Source organism: Artibeus jamaicensis, unplaced genomic scaffold (genome assembly GCF_021234435.1).
Source record: "Artibeus jamaicensis isolate MK-2021 breed Jamaican fruit bat unplaced genomic scaffold, CSHL_Jam_final contig_3188, whole genome shotgun sequence".
Classification (NCBI taxonomy): Eukaryota; Metazoa; Chordata; class Mammalia; order Chiroptera; family Phyllostomidae; genus Artibeus; species Artibeus jamaicensis.
In genome coordinates this window covers 707,242-723,945 of record NW_026521745.1, presented here as the reverse complement: position 1 = coordinate 723,945, position 16,704 = coordinate 707,242, and the positions used below count along the sequence as shown (strand labels likewise).

Sequence of the window (16,704 nt, the reverse complement as noted above, 5' to 3'; positions counted from 1 at the left end):
CTCCATAGGAGACACACTCCAAGGCTAGACTTTGGCAGGCAACAAAGCCCCACTGAAGTGAGTCTTGCTCCATGGGGTTGGCCCCTGCACAGCAGCTCCTGTAATGCAGTCAGAGCCAATCCTCACAGCTGATCAGCCTGGGCGTCAGTCTGTCCCAGTGGCTTGCCAACAGCAGTCAAGGGTCAACCAGTGGGTTGGCCAAAAAGCTCATTTAGTTTTTTCCATAAAATAAAGGACACATTTTTCATTTCCACCAGTAACTTTATTGATTTGGAACCAGTCATGAATGAAGGATTATAAAGATGCTCAATGAATTTAGGGAAAGAGTAGATGAACTTAGTGAAAACTTCAACAAACAGAAAAAAAATTCAGAAAACATAAAGAGTTGGTCAGAAATGAAGAATACAATAACCGAAATGAAAAATAGTTTCAGGGAATCAAAAGTAAAATCGATGAAACAGAGGATCAAACCAGCAATTTTGAAGATAAGGAAGCAGGAGGCAATCAGAACAGCAAAAAGAAAATTCAAAAAATGAGGATAGTTTAAGGAGCCTCTGGTTCAACTTCACACATACCAATGTTAGTATCATAAGGGTGCAAGAAGAAAAAGCAAGGAATTGAAAACCTATGTGAAAAAATAATGATGGACTACTTCCCTAACTTGGCAAGGAAAATAGGCATACTTGCCTTGGCTGCTGTGGCTCAATGGATTGAGCACTGGCCTGTGAACCAAAGGATCACTGGTTTGATTCCCAGTCAAGGCACATATCTAGGTTGTAGGCCAGGTCTCCAGTAGGGAGCACATGAGAGGCAACCACACATTGATGTCTCTCCCTCTCTTTCTCTCTCCCTTTTCCTCTCTAAAAATAAATAAATTTTTTTTTAAAAGGGCATACAAGTCCAGGAAGCAGAGTGTCCCAAACAAGATGAACCCAAAGAGGCCCACACCAAGACACATCATAATTAAAATGCCAAAGGTTAAAGACAGAATCTTAAAAGCAGCAAGAGAAAAGCAGTTAGTTACTTACAAGGGAGCTCCCATAAGACTGTCAACTGACTTCTCAACAGATACTTTCCAGGCCAGAAGTGATTAGCATGAAATATTCAAAGTGATGAAATGCAAGGACCTACAACCAAGATTACTTGACCCAACAAAGCTATCATTTAGAATCAAAGGACTTGTAAAAACTTCCCAGACAAGAAGGAACCACTTCCACCACTAAACCATTATTAGAAGAAATGATAATGGGTCTTATTTAAGGGAAAAAAAAAAAGATAAAAAACACGAATAATAAAATGGCAATAAACCCATAGCTTTCAACAATTACTATAAGTACAAGTGGATGAAATGCTGCAATCAAAAGACATGATGACTAAATGTATAACAAAATAAGACCCTTATACATGCTATCTACAAGAGACTCACTTCAGATTGAAAGATATACAGAGACTGAAAGTAAAGGGATGGAGAAAGATATTTCGTGACATGTGGGAATAACAACATTGGGGTAGCAGTACTTAATATCAGACAAAATAGACTTTAAAATAAGAACCAGAGATAGACCCAGCATCTTTACTTCCTGGTATTTATCCAAAGAAATCCAAAACACTAAATCAAAAAGACACATACATCTATATGTTCATTGTGTCATTATTTACTGTAGATGAGCTATGGATGTACCTAAGGGTCTATCAATAGATGAGTGGATAAAGAAGTGGTGCATATACATAATGGAATGTGACTGAGGCATAAAAAATAACAAAATATTGCCATCTGCAACAGCATGGATGGACCTAAATGGAATATTGCTGAGTAAAATAAGTCAAAGAAAGATCAATGCCATGTAACTTTACTTATATATGGAATCCAAAAAACAAACGAACAAGCAGAATAGAAACAGATTCATAGGTAACAGAATATTTTGATGGTTTCCAGATAGCAAAGAGGTGGGTGAAAAAGGTGGAGGGATTATAATGTACAGTGGTAGTTACAGGATAGTCACAGGGATATAAAGTACAGTATAGGGAATATAGTCAATAATCTAATAACTATGATGTCAGATGGGTCAGGATGATCATATTTTAAGTTACATAAATGTCTGATCACAGGGTTGTACACCTGAAACTACATAAACAAGGTTATTCTTTAGGGCCCTAGCTTTCAAAAATCATTATACTCTCACAGTCTTGTTATAAAAAGAGTGCACTTCAGTGTATTTTAATCTTTTCTTTTAAGGTTTTATTTACTTTTAGAGAGAGGGGGAGAGAGAATGAGAGAAACATTGATTGGTTGCCTCTTGCATGCCCCCAACTAAGGACCTGGCCCACAGCCCGGTCCATATGCCCTGACTGGGAATCAAACCAGTGACTTTTCAGTTCGCAGGCCAGTGCTCAAGCCACTGAGCCATATCAGGCAGGGGTATTTTAACCTTTCCTTGATGACACAATGATTTCATGAATTATGGATGCATTATAGAATAGTTGATAGGATAGAAGTAGGTTTTTGGCCCCTGGCTGGATAGCTCAGTTGGTTAGAGCATCATCCTAGTTTTGCCATGGCTGTGGGTTCGATTCCCAGTTAGGGCAATAGTAGAGGCAACCAATGAATGCATAAATAAATGGAACAACAAATCAGCCTCTCTCTCTCTCTCTCTCTCTCTCTCTCTCTCTCTCTCTCTCTCTTTGTCTCCCCCACTCCCTCTGTCCTCTCTCTCTCTCTGTCTCTAAAAATCAATCAACAAATTAATATTTAAAAAAGAAGTGGGCTTTTGGATTGGGCCTAGGTCTATAATATAATCTGGCTGTTTACTAGTGTTACAGCCTAAAATATATCTGTGGTAGTTCTTAAAATAATAGTAATAACATTCTCATTGTCTTCTTTAACTATATACAAATAATTTGGACATTCAAGTCAATTTGTATTACAGAAAATAACCTAAAGTTTCAAAACTTGCTGTCACATTTTCTGATGTTTTTTGTCTTCTTGGAATTTTACAGCATTTAAATTATTCTCTAAAATTAGTGTAGTTGGAATCATTAGATTTCTTGTATAGGATAAAGAAAAGGATTCGGTTTAAGTCTTCGCCTAAGGATATGTTTATTGATTTTAGAGCAAGAAAGAAAGGAGGGAGGGAAGGAAGGAGGGGGAAGGAGACACACACACACACACACACACACCCGTTGATGTGAGAGAGAAACACCGATTGGTTGCCTCTTGTACACACCCCAACTGGCAGTGAACTCACAACCTAGGCACGTACCCTGAAAGGGTATCAAATCTGCAACCTTTTGATTTGTGGGACAGTGCTCCAACCAACTGAGCCATACCAGCCAGGGCTCTGGTGAATGTCTTTAAAGCCAAGTGACATTTTTGCAAAAATAAAAATAAAACGAGACTTCTATCTCGTAGCACTGCTTTTCTTACTTCTGGTTCCACAAGATGACATGGTTGGCACCATATGCCTATTTAGTGCGTGTATAAGAGTTGCTTTTACTTTAATAAATGTTTCTATTTAGCCAGAAACTTAATGCATTTTTTGGGTCATGTCATATGTAATTTTGCACTTACAGGGACAAAGAACCATGTCACAGTGGCAATAGAAAATTGAGTACCACATGGTCATAACTAACTAACTGAATAAGGTAAGACAATACAATGATAATTTCCTTGAACAAAGGAAATTGTTGCAGTTTATTTTTACATTTTTTACAATCTTAAAACAACTTGTAATTCAAAATTTTACTCTTTCAATTATATCAGCAGAATTATGTAGTTCAGGAGAAATCAGAAGAAAGCTGACTAAATCTTATTTTCCATACCCAACCCTAGCACAATTTTAGTAAATATTTATTGGTAGATTAATGGAAAAACTAGTAAAAATTGTCTAGGATTGGTATATGGACAACTGACCTTTTTAGTAAATAGTCCCTTATTAATTAGTTTAAAGGAAAAAGGTAACATTTGCCCACTATTGAAAAAATTTGGCCCAGAGAAGTAACTAACATTAAAGGTTGAAAAAAAAAGACTTAAGAGGTTCATTGATGTTATTTACTTTGTAAAAGAGACAACAAAAGAGCAGTTTACAGTAGACAAGACAAGTATGAGTCATTCATGCTTGTGTGAATGGATGAGACATTCTTTACTGTGCATCCAGGGTCAGGAGCTGTAGAGGGGATATCAGTCTGAGTCAGCAGTCTGAGCAATGAGGGTAATGGCTAACCATAAGTTGAACTGCAGGGAGGTACTGAAGTCTCTCCTGACACTAAAGTCAAGGATAACAGCTGTCTGCACTTAATCAGGAGCTGAGCTCAGTGGCATCCTGTGAAGATGTTCAATTTTTGATAAACCTAGTTAGAGTGTTTTAGTTACCCGTTGCCCTGTAATGAATGCTCACAAGTCTAGCAGTTTCAGGCAGCATGCATTCATTACCGTGGTTCCTGTTGTCATGAGTTTTTTTAAAGGGTTGTCATCTGCAGTCCCAGGGAAGCCTCTGCCTCCTTGCATGGCATTTGTCACAAGCATTCAATTCTGTACAAAGGACCTAGCTCCATGTCCAGAGTTAGGCCAGAGCCAGAGACCCAGAGAGAATTAGAACACAGGCACTTAGGCTTGGGCTCTCAAGACAAGCAACAGGAGTGCTTGTTGTGGTCACAGTCCTAGTCAGTGCCACTGACAACTGTGACTGTGGTACAGCATGTGGACCTCAAATGGGGGTCTTCAGTCCTGGCTTTGTTTCTTCTTGCTATAGGGATAGTGGCTGCTGCCAGTGGTAGTGGAAAATCCCCAGCTGAAGTTCCTAGAACTGTTGCCGAGGGTCTTTCCTAAACCCCACAGCAATCTTTGGAAGGTAGACAAGATGTCTCCTCACATCATGTCCCACTTAACAGTTAGGGAGAACCCTGAGAGTCTGCGTGTTATTAAATGCTCTCTTGATGCTCCAGGGGGAAAAGTCAGTGATATTCCTATTTACTGCTGATAAAAACCCTTACTGTTATTATAGTATAACTGTATTAAAGCATTTCTTTTCTATTTTGTTAGTAGGTTTATACCTTAGCCCACAGAACCACTTACTAAATCTTGTATTCAGAAATGTAAAATCAAGTTTTAACCAATAACTCACTTGTTTCTGGTTTTACAGGTTTATAAAAACATATTACGGACTGATATTTTCAGTATTGTTTGCAAGAAAATCATCAATGGGATGAAATAATTGAAGTATAGCAGAAGGTATATTTTTTCAAAAGAAATGTTTGTACAGATCGCTGGATCCACAGAAGCGCCACTTTAAGGCAGAGTAGGAAGATGCCTTAATCTTAAGTAATTTCAATATTGACTTACAGCTACAAAAGTGACTTAATTTTATTTTGCAAATAACACCTGTTATGAGATGTTATATTAGATCACATGTTAACATGGCGTATGTACTTTTTTATACCTAAGTTGCACTATAAGAGCTATTTCTCAGTGTCCATGTAAATTGTCACTCCAGAAACACAAGCTAAAAACTTATCTTAACTGAAGTGCATCTAGGGCAGTATGGTGGCTGAAAGTGAATAATAATATCCAAATCACTGTTGCTTGTACTATGTAAGAAAAACAAAAGAACTTTTTAAAAATTGGGTGTTTGATAATTTATAATTACTATTTTATACTTTTCAACATTTTTAATAAAAGTTTTTTATTGTTGGCTATACAATAACATGAAGAAGGATTAAGATGTCTAAATATAATGATTTAAAACATGGAGCTCATTTGAATAATTCATCGAAGGCTTAGTTCTAAGCATTAATATAACAATGTTGTATAATGTGCTCAAAGCTTAAAGGAAACTTGGCAGTATAAGAAACATTTTTGTTTCTGTTTTAAAATTACTTTTTGTTAGATTTCTATTAGTATACATGCATGCAAGAAAAAGATACACGTGTTGTAGAAATATTGGACAAAGGAGGAATAGGTAGAAGTGGCTAGAAGAAAAGTAAAGAAAAAAACAGGCTGTTGTAAGCTGTTAAAAATATTTTTAGTCCTAAGGTATGTAGAATGCAACATGTTATTAAATTTATTTTCAAATTTCAATTTAGGTAATGAAAAATTACTTTGGAACTTTTTACAGTAATCCTATAACAACTTAAACAGTGACTTAAAATGCAGTTTCAACTAGAGTGAAATTTTAGCATAAGACTGCTTTCAGGAAAGAAATTTTACTTGAGTAGTCATTTGAAATTTCCAGTCTCCAAAAAGTAGATTCCACTCTTAAATGCAAAAATACTAAGCCTGGATTCTTGCTGCCTAGACATGTGCCCTCTTTCCCTTTTGATATCCAGTGAAAGTGGCAAGAATTATTGTATTACTTATAAAGAAAAATACAGTATCTTATAAATGTTAATCCTTCTTTATACTGTTTAGTCAAATATACACACACAAACCAAAGTAATTGATTGCATCCAGGAATGGATAGAAATAAATCTTGTGTGTGTGTTGGCAATTTTGTGAATTATTTGAGAACCTATTAAGTATCCAGCACTATACTGCACGTTTAAAAACAAGTACCACTAAGTCTTTCAAAGAACCACGCAAGATAAATACCACAATCTCCATTTTACAAGTGAAAGCTAAGGCAAAAAGATTTTAAGTGTCTTCTCAAAGTCACACAGCAAGTAAACAACAAAGTTTGGCTTCAAATTCAGATCAGTGATCACTAATTTCATGCTCTGTTTGAGATACCACATTGCTTCCCTGAGATAGTTTTGAAATGTATTTTTATAGAGTGGGTAAGATTAAAGAACTCCTTTGCTAGCCATGTAAGAAATGTGAGACTGTCTATTGATGTCTACTTAACGCTTTGAAGGTAGAGGAGTGAATGAGAGAGCCTTGGACACCTTTTCACAATTACAAAATCCAACTGCATCACTTTTTATAGACCCTGAGGAATTAAATGACTTGCTAGATATGGCGGTTTGACCTAAAGATGGGAGAAAAGTGGGTAAGAAAATACAAAGAGCACAAAAATCTGACATGCTCTTTCATGCCTCTGTGTCTTTGCAAAATGGGTTTTCTGTTTGGATTTCTCTTCCCCATCCACCTGGTGACTCAGCTACAACATCATGTCCTCTACAAAACTTCCCATCATTTTTCTTTTTCTTTATTTTTAACTTTTTTTAATCTTTATTGTAGTTTTTTCCATTACCATTTAGTCCCCTTATACTTCTCTCCACACAGCTGTCACCACACTGTTTTCCATGTCCATGAGTTCTTTTTCCTTTTTGCTCAATCCTTCCACTACCTCACCTCTAGCCCACCACTGTGGGCTGTCATCCTGCTCTCTATGAGTCTGTTCCCATTTTCCTTGTTCAGTTTGTTCATCAGATTGCACATATGAGTGAAATCAAATGGTATCTTTCTCTGACTGGCTTATTCAATTAGCATAATGTTCTCCAGGTCCATTCATGCTGTTGCAAAAGGTAAATTTTTCTTCTTTACAGCCAAGTAGTATTCCATTGTGTAAATGTCCCACAGTTGTTTTATCCACTCATCTATTGATGGACACTTGGGCTGCTTTCAGATCTTGGCAATGTAAAGAATTCTGCAATGAACATACAGGTGCTTATGTTCTTTCGAATTAGTATTTTAGGTTCCTTAGGATGTAATTCCAGAAGTGGGATTGCTGGGTCCAAAGGCAGATCCATTTTTAGCTTTTTGAGGTATGTCCATACTGCTTTCCACAGTGGTTGCACCAGTCTGCATTCCCTCCAACAGTGCAAAACGGTCCCCCATTCTCCACATCCTCGCCAGCACTTGTTGATTTATTGATAATAGCCATTCTGACAGGTGTGAGATGATATCTCATTGTGGTTTTAATTTGTGTTTCTCTGATGATGAGTGACATTAAACATCTTTTCATATGTCTATTGGCCATCTATATGTCCTCTTTGGAGAAGTGTCTCTTCAGGTCCTTTGCCATTTTTTAAATAAATTGTTTGTTTGTTTGTTTGTTTGTTTTGGTGTTTTGTAAGTTAAATTTTGGATATTAACCTCTTATCAGCTGTATCAGGAATATGTTCTCCCATTCTGTGGGTTGTCTTTTAATTTTGTTGATGATTTCCTTTGCTGTGCAAAAACTTTCTACTTTGATGTAGTCCCATTTGTTTTTTTATTTTCTTTTGTTTCCCTTGCCTGGGGAGATGTATCTGATAAAATATTCCTACAAGCAATATTAGATTTTTGCTGCCTGTTTTCTTCTATGATTTTTATGGTTTTGGATCTAACATTTAAATCTTTGATCCATTTTGAATTTATTTTTGTGTATAGTGTAAGAAAGTGGTCTGTATTCATTTTTCTATATGTATCTGTGCAATTTCCCCAACACTATTTATTGAATAAAATTCTTAGCCCATTGTATGCACTTGCTTCCTCTGTCAAATATTGATTGTAAAGGTGTAGATTTATTTCTGAGCTCTATATTCTATTATATTGATCTCTGTGTTTGTTTTCATGTCAGTGCCATGCTGTTTTGATTACTATGGCCTTATACTACAGTTTGATATTAGGTAGCATGATTCCTCCAACTTTGTTCTTTCTCAGGGTGATTGTTGCTGTGCAGGGCCTTTTGTGGTTCCATATAAATTTTTGAAACATTTGTTCCATTTAAATTTAAATACAACATTGGAAATACAACATTGGAATCTTGATAGAAATTTCATTGAATCTGTAGACTGCTTTGGATAGTATGGACATTTTAATGATGTTAATTCTTCCTAACCATGAACATGTCACGTGCTTCCACATATTTGTATCTTATTCAGTTTCTTTGTTAGTTCATTATTGGCATATACAAATGCAGCTGATTTCTAGATGTTAAATTTGTATCCTGCTGAATTCATTTATCACTTCTAGTAGTTTCTTGGACTCTCTGGTGTTCTCTATGTACAGTATCATGTCATCTGCAAATAATGCCAGTTTTACGTCTTCCTTTTCAATATGGATGTCTTTTATTTCTTCTTGTCTGATTGCCATGGCTAGGACTCCCAGTACTGTGTTAAATTAAGAGTGGTGAAAGCAGACATTCCCATCTTGATCTTAAGGGGAACACTTGTAGTTTTTGCCCATTGAGTATAATGCTGGCAGTGGGTTCATCATATATGGCCTTATTATGTTTGGTTATGTTCCCTGTAATCCCACTTTGTTGAGAGTTTTTATTGTAAATGGGTGCTGGATTTTATCAAATGCTTTTTCTGCATCTGTTGATATGGTCATGTGGTTTTTATCCTTTATTTTATTATGTGGTGAATCACATTTATTAATCTGAAAATATTTTACCAACCTTGCATTCCCGGAATACATCCCACATGATCATGGTGTGTGATCTTTTTGACGCATTGCTATATTTGGTTTGCCACTATTTTGTTGAGAATTTTAGCCTCTGGGTTCTCAGGGATATTGGCGTGTAATTTTCTTCCTTTGTATTGTCTTTATCTAGTTTTGGAATTAGGATAATGCTGGTCTCATAAAATGAGTTTGGGAGCCTCACTCCTCTTGAATTTTATGAAATAGTTTGAGGAGAGGAGTTAGTTCTTGGAATATTTGGTAAAATTCTCCTGTGAAGCCGTCCAGTCCAGGGCTTTTGTTTGTTGAGAGCTTTTTTTATTACTGCTTCAATTTCACTAGGTGTGAAATGTCTGTTCAGATTCTCTGATTCTTCCTGATTTAGTTTTGGAAGTTTGGAAGATTTTTATATTTCTAGGAATTAATCCATTTCAGTTTGTCCAGCTTCTTGGCATATAGTTGTTCATGATATTTTCTTATTATCCTCTGTATTTCTTTGGTGTCAGTTGTTATTGCTCCTCTTTCATTTCTAATTTTATTTATTTGGGTCCTTTCTCTTTTTTTCCTGATGATCTGGTTAAATGTTTGTCCATCCTGTTTATCTTTTCAAAGAATCAGCCCTTGACTTCATTGATCTTTGTATGTTTTTTCTTAAGACACTATTTTGTTTATTTCTTCTCTGATCTCTATTGTTTCCTTATACTCACATTGGGCTTGTTAGCTGTTCTTTTTCAAGTTCCTTTAGTGTAAAGTTAGATTGTTTATTTGAGCTTTTTAATTTTTTTTGAGATAGGCCTGCAATGCTGTGAATTTCCATTGGGATTGCTTTCCCAGTGTTCCACAGATTTTAGATTGTTGGGTCCTCATTTTCATTTGTTTATAGGTATCTTTTGATTTTTTCCTTGATCTCATTGTTGACCCATTTATTGTTTAATAACATATTATTTAGCTTCCACGTCTTTGTGTGTTTTTCATTGTTCTTTTTGTGATTGATTTCTAGTTTCATAGCATTATGGTCAGAGAAGATACTTGATTTATTTGATTTCAGTCTTCCTAAATTTATTGAGACTTGTTTTGTGTCCTAACATGTGGTCTATCCTAGAAAACGTTCCATGTGCATTTGAAATGTATGTATATTCTGCTGCTTTGGGATGAAATTTTCTGAGGATATCAGTAATCTTCATTTGATCCACTGTGTCATTTAAAGCCACTGCCTCCTTGTTGGAGAGGAGTACGCTACATGAGAAAGATGGCTCCTGCAGATTTTCTGTCTGGAATGCCTATCCACTCAAGTCAATGTGGTGTTAAAATCCCCAACTGTTGACTGTATTTCTGTCTGTCATCAATATTTGCTTCACACATTTAGGTGCTCCTATATTGGGTGCATAAATGTTTACTGGGGTTTTGTTGGATGTTCCCTTTGTCATTATGTAGTATCCTTCTTTGTCTCTTACTATAGCCTTGATTTTAAAGACTTTTTTGATGTAATTACTACTCTCCCAGCTTTTTTTTCCTTTCCATTTACACAAAGTATGTTTTTCCATGCCTTTGATTGTATATATGAGTCTTCTTTTCTTACCCATTCAGCTCTGCTATCTATGTCTTTGGTTGGAGCATTTAAGCCATTTACATTTAAGGTGATTGTTGAAAGATTCGTATTTAGTGCCATTTTATTTTAGATTTTTCCTCTTTTTTCCTTCTCCTCCTCGCCCTCCTCTGCCTTCTCCCTCTTCTCCCCACCTACTCCCCTGCGGCTCCTATGCCTTTTTCTTTTCTTCTGGCAAGTCCTGTAAGATTTGTTGCAGAACTGGTTTGGTGTTAACAAACTCCTTTAGCTTTTTCTTGTCCGGGAAGCTCCTATTTCTCCTTCAATTTTAAATGATACCCTTGCTGGGTAACGTAGCCTTGGTTGTATGTCCTTGCTTTTCATCACCTTGACTATTTCACAGCACTCCCATCTGACCTGACAAGTTTCTGTTCAGAAATCAGATGACATTCTAATTAGTGCTTTCTTGCACTACGTAACTACCTGTTTTTCTTTTGAGGTTTTTAGGATTCTCTCCTTGTCTTTAAGCCTTATCATTTTAATGAAGATATCTTTATCTTCTTGGTGTAGGCATTTTACGGGAATCTCTGAGCTTTTTGGACTTGAGGTTTTTTTTTTTTTTCCTTCACAAGATTAGTGAAACTTTCTGTTGTTGTTTCTTCAAATAGGTTCTTGATCCCTTGTTTCCTCTCTTCTCCTTCTAGTATTCCCATGATGTGGATGTTGGTATGCTTCATGCTACCCAAAATGTTTCTTAAGCTCTCCTCATTTTTTCAAATTCTTTTTTCATTTTGCTGCTGTGCCTGGGTGTTTTTTTTTTCCTACCTTGTCTTTCAGATCACTAATTCGATCCTCTGCTTCATCTAACCTACTGTTTATTCTTTCCAGTTTATTATTTATTTCAGATACTGCTTTATTTCTGGTGTTTTTTTATGGTCTCTATGTCTTTTTTTATGCTGTTGTGTATCCTAATAATATTACTCTAAATTTTCTGAAATTACTTGCCTCCATCTCATCTAGTTTTTCTTCTGGAAAATTCCCTTGTTCTTTTATTTGGGGTCTGCTTCTTTCCATTTTGGCTGCTTCTTTGTATTTTCTGTTTTAGTTGTTAGACTGATTAGTGATATAGCCCCAAGCTGTAATCAGCAGCCTGGATTAAGCCCTACAGGGTGAAGCAGAGTAATTCTTATGGATGGGGCTATTTCTTCTCCTCATGCTGTTGCCATTTGGAGAAGAGTACTCTCTACCTGAGAAAGATGGCTCCTGCAGTATGAGGAATGACTCAGCACAGGAATCCTGGCAGCTCTTCCTTCACTTCTCTCCCCAGAGCCAGGAACCCCAGAATCTCTTCAAGTGTCTCTAGTCAACTCTTTCCTCAGCCAGAGCCCAGGGTAAATGGCTGCAAACAAAACTTTTTGTGTTGGCCCTTTAATAGGCTCTCTGCATCTCCAGCCATCTCACCCTGGCAAACAGAAACCCTGCTGCTTTTCACAGATGCTTATTTTCTGGGTTCCTTTCCAGTTCTGGTGCTGAAGGCTGGGTAGCCCAGCTTGGGTTTTAGACACCACATTTCTCGGTGGGAACACACCCACCCCTTTACTATTTCTCCAGAACTTCAGCTACCACCTATGGGAGCCTAGCCAGCCTTCTTGTGCCTCCTCCATACCCCGTTCCATTTTTGTTAGTGAAGTAGTTTCTTCTGTGTGTCCTTGGTTATAAGACTTCTCTTCAGCTAGTGTTCAGTTGGTTATTCAGGATGATTTCTCTACAATTTAGTTGTAATTCCAGATTGATACTGGAAGAAGGTTAGTGTATCTTCCACTTACTCCTCTGCCATTTTGAATCTCACTAAAAATAAATCTTAGCCAGCATCTATAATATAGATAATCTAGAGATATTGTTTTCTTATCTATAACATCGGATTTAGGGGAGGGGATGTTACCAATGAGTTGGACTGGGTGACCCCTCACATTGTTAGATTTCTGATTTTACAACTAACCTTACTTTTTATTTATCCAACAAATAATTTTGGTAATACTTTCAGTATGTCAAACAGTATACTAGGCATAGCTCTATAATTTCCTAATGTCACAAATTTTATAGTCAACTATTCCACGTTTATAATGTATAGGATTTGTCTAATTCCACTGTCTAATACTAGCATTAGATTTTAAAAGAATACAACTTTTTCCTTTTGAATGTGCTAGCTTTAAAAATATAATCTGGGATCCTATAATATAACATGAATTCTTCCACCTTTATTTCAAGTCTTAATAATACTGATTCTAGGAAACTTTTAAATAATGAGAGCTAAGGGATATCAATTACCAACCAAAATCATCACTTCATTTTGACATTTGCATATTATGAGGAAATAGTAAATGTTTTAAACTACTTTCAGAAATTACCTGGCACTTTTTATGAGTATTTCTACATTTAGATCAAAGGATTTGCATGTACTTGATTAACAAGTGAGGAAACAATTTTCATTTTTTACATATTCAGGTACTTTTGTAGTAATGTAGTTTTTCTCAGTTCTTTTCAGTTCTGTTATTTAACATCTTTAATAGCATAGTAAACACCTTTTCAGACATTTTCATTTAAAACTTTTTACTTTATTTTTGGTTTAATTCATGGCCAACATTTTGCCACATTCTGAATAATATTTGGCTGAGTTTATTCATACACATTAATGACCCTTCAGTAGGGGTGTACAGGTACAATATGGTATCAGGGAATGACTGCCTTTTTGATATTTCATCTGCTATTCATTAGTGCTGTCACTCTTTAGGTTGAAATGTCAAAATGAAGCCCTGTGAAAACTAATTAATATTGCTTTATTGCTCTTCAAAATATTTGAACAAATATGATATTTAAGGAAAATTAGGTTGAATTTCAGATCTTGCCATTGCCATTAAAAAAAATGTAGACAGACTTGGTTTTACCTGGGTGTACAAACTTACTCAGTCCCTGAGGCACCTGACCAGTATTACTTTGCCAAACCAAAGAGCAGCTGCAGTAAAGCAGTTATGAAAAAGGAACATGTTTACAGAGCTTAGTTTCGTCTTTACGTATGGATGATTTAAAAAATCATTTTACATATTTAATGGTTATGATTCAATGTGTCATAAATTAATATGACTACAAGATTAATTTAAATCAAATACACAATGTTTACTTGAATTTTATTTCTATTAGAAAGCAGAGTTTGACTTTGTTTACAGGAATGTTTAAAGATTATCAGACATTCAGTAAACTAAAGCAAATGTATGTCAAGTGGTTGGTGTTAGTATCTGCATATCTGGGGCACTGAACAGAAAGTGAAAATATGTTTAGCTTCCATTTTGTTCTAGGATTACCACTGTTATCAATGGAAAGTACTTTTAATCTGTTATGAAGAAATCAATCATTTATGCATTTCAGCCAACAAACCATATCTAATATGTAAGACATAGGTAATATATAAACCTGAAATCCACGTATTTCATGTAATCTGAACTATATTTTCAAATTTAAATTTAAAATGCAGTATAGATCCAGAAAGGTCCATATTTTTCTAAAGTATTCATTTTGTATTATGTTGTTGGCTTGCATAAAGCAGCAAGAATTGTACTGAGTTGGCCAAAAAGGTTTTTTTTCCATAAAATGGCTCTAATAGCACATAGTTGTCTTTAACTTCATTTGAAACAGTTTTGTTAGATTATATTAAGAAAGCTGTAATATCAGCAGGCATTTAAAAAGTTGGTGAATTTTTGTGTAGCCATTTTAATATTAAAGATAGAGGAAAATATCAACATTTTCAGCATATTATGCTTTATTATTTCAAGAAAGGTAAAAACATAACTGAAATGCCAAAAGAGATACATGCAGTTTATGGAAAAGGTGCTGTGACTAATTGAACCTGTCAGAAACGGTTTGCAAAGTTTTTTGCTGGGTATTTCTTGCTGGACAATGCTCCACAGTTGGGGAGACCAGTTGAAGTTGACATGGATCAAATCGAGACATTGACAGCAGCAATGTTATACCACATGGGAAATATCCAACATACTTAAAATAACCAAATCAATAAAGTTAACTGGTGAAAATGAAAAATGTGTCTTTTATTTTATGGAAAAAAAAAAACAGGTGCTTTTTGGCCAACCCAATATTTCTATTAAAAGTTTGAGAAAGCAGGTAGTCAAGTTTGTTATATTTGTACATGATTGCAGATAAGTCTGTACCCATTTAAAAGAAAAGATGGACACTTTTAAAGTGAACTTTAATGTTTTTATATAAATATTTGAAATAAGTTTACTTTGGTTATCTTTACTTATTAAATCCCATTAAGTCTTGTATTTGTTCCCCATAAATATAACCCTGAACCATGACTTAATGTTAATTCTTTGCTTTGCCTTTTGGATAGCCTAACCTACATTAACATAAACGTTGAACATTTTAAACTTTTTAAAATAAACCATAATTTATTAATAAATAACAAACTTCTGTATTTGAACAGTTTATTATGGTTATAAAGTAGCATTTACCAAGTGAGATAATAATTATTTTGGTAAAAAATCTGATAGTGTTAGAGATTTGGATAATAATTTGGGGTGACACATTTAAGACAGGTATTTGAATGCCACATTATTGTAGTTTACTTATGCCAAGGGTATAGATTGTTTTACCCAAAAAGGTTTTAACTTAGCTTTTACTGAATGTAATTTTCAATTCAGAAGTCATTTTTGGATGATAAGCACTTTGATGGGGTGGAGAGTACTTCGCCCACAGAGCTTCCCCGTCTTCCTCAGATGAGAATAAGTCTACCAAAACATGATCTGCTTGGAGAGAAAAGGTTGCCAATCTGTCAAAGGAGAAGGACCTTGAGCCTTTTCCTGAATGGGCTTTTATTGGGTTTAATTTGCACAGGAATACAGGTAAAGCTCATCAGTCAGTCAGGCAGTAATGATCAAACAATAGATAACATTCAGAGAACTGTGAGAGCTAATTCTGATTCAGGGTCAGATAGTTAAAGGGCCATAAAGCTCTGGGGAAACAAACTCACTTTATGCTTCGACCCTTATCATTTAAATTGAGATTACTCTTAGCAAAGCAGGTTTCACAGGATTTTCTGCATTCTTTTCTTAGGCCTGATTGCCCTGGGGAACTGCCCTTTCCAACAGGGCTGCACCCACCTTGGGCATTGTTTTAGGCTTAAGTCAGGTGGGGGATGTGGGCAGCCAAGAGATTAGGAGACTTTTTACAGATAGAATGAGGACTCAGGCTATGTCAAAGTCCAGGGCTGAGGGTCCATTGCCCCCTTTTTCTATAGTACCCCAAGTCCTTCTCTGATGGCCCTATTGCTACCATGCCTGTCTTAAGTCATCCCTCCCTTGAGGAAGTGAGCCCGTCATTGGCTAACTAGTCATCTGCTGGGGGCCAAGCAGGGTGAAGGAAAGGGGAAAGAGGCTGCACCTCTGCCAGGGAGATAAGCTTTGTCTCCTTACTGGCTTATGGTCCCAAGGTCTTTTTACTCAGCCTTAGGCATAAGGGGGTTACAGCTTCTGAAACCAGGCAGGGCAGTTCCCAACACTTTGAAAACACTAGAAGTCACTGAATTGCGGTTATCAAAATGCTGAATAGTAGATTTTATTTGTAGAATTCCTTTGTGGCATTTGTGTTACAATTCCCCTCCAAAAGGACAACTAGTTCAGGCTACTGAATGAAAGAAGAAGGATCTGACATGGAGTTGAATCCCAAGAACCTTCAGAGGGCAGTAGAGACAAAGCAACCTTTGCAAAGCAGGTAGGGGAAGTGTGGAAATAGTAGGTGCTAATTCAGCACTGTTTGGGGTAGGGCAGAG

The 16,704-nt window shown here is 36.1% G+C and overlaps 1 protein-coding gene across 1 annotated transcript in view; it reads left to right on the top strand.

Moving 5' to 3' along the window:
- The window catches only part of ZDHHC20 (zinc finger DHHC-type palmitoyltransferase 20), an 86,220-nt gene extending 71,067 nt beyond the window's left edge, over window positions 1-15,153 (top strand). The window contains exons 12-13 of the mRNA XM_037157818.2: window positions 3,571-3,642; window positions 5,139-15,153. Of these exons, the coding sequence (XP_037013713.2) occupies window positions 3,571-3,608 (38 nt within the window). The 3' untranslated portion in view covers window positions 3,609-3,642; window positions 5,139-15,153. The remainder of the gene's footprint in view (window positions 1-3,570; window positions 3,643-5,138) is intronic.
- Window positions 15,154-16,704: the final 1,551 nt, after the last annotated feature.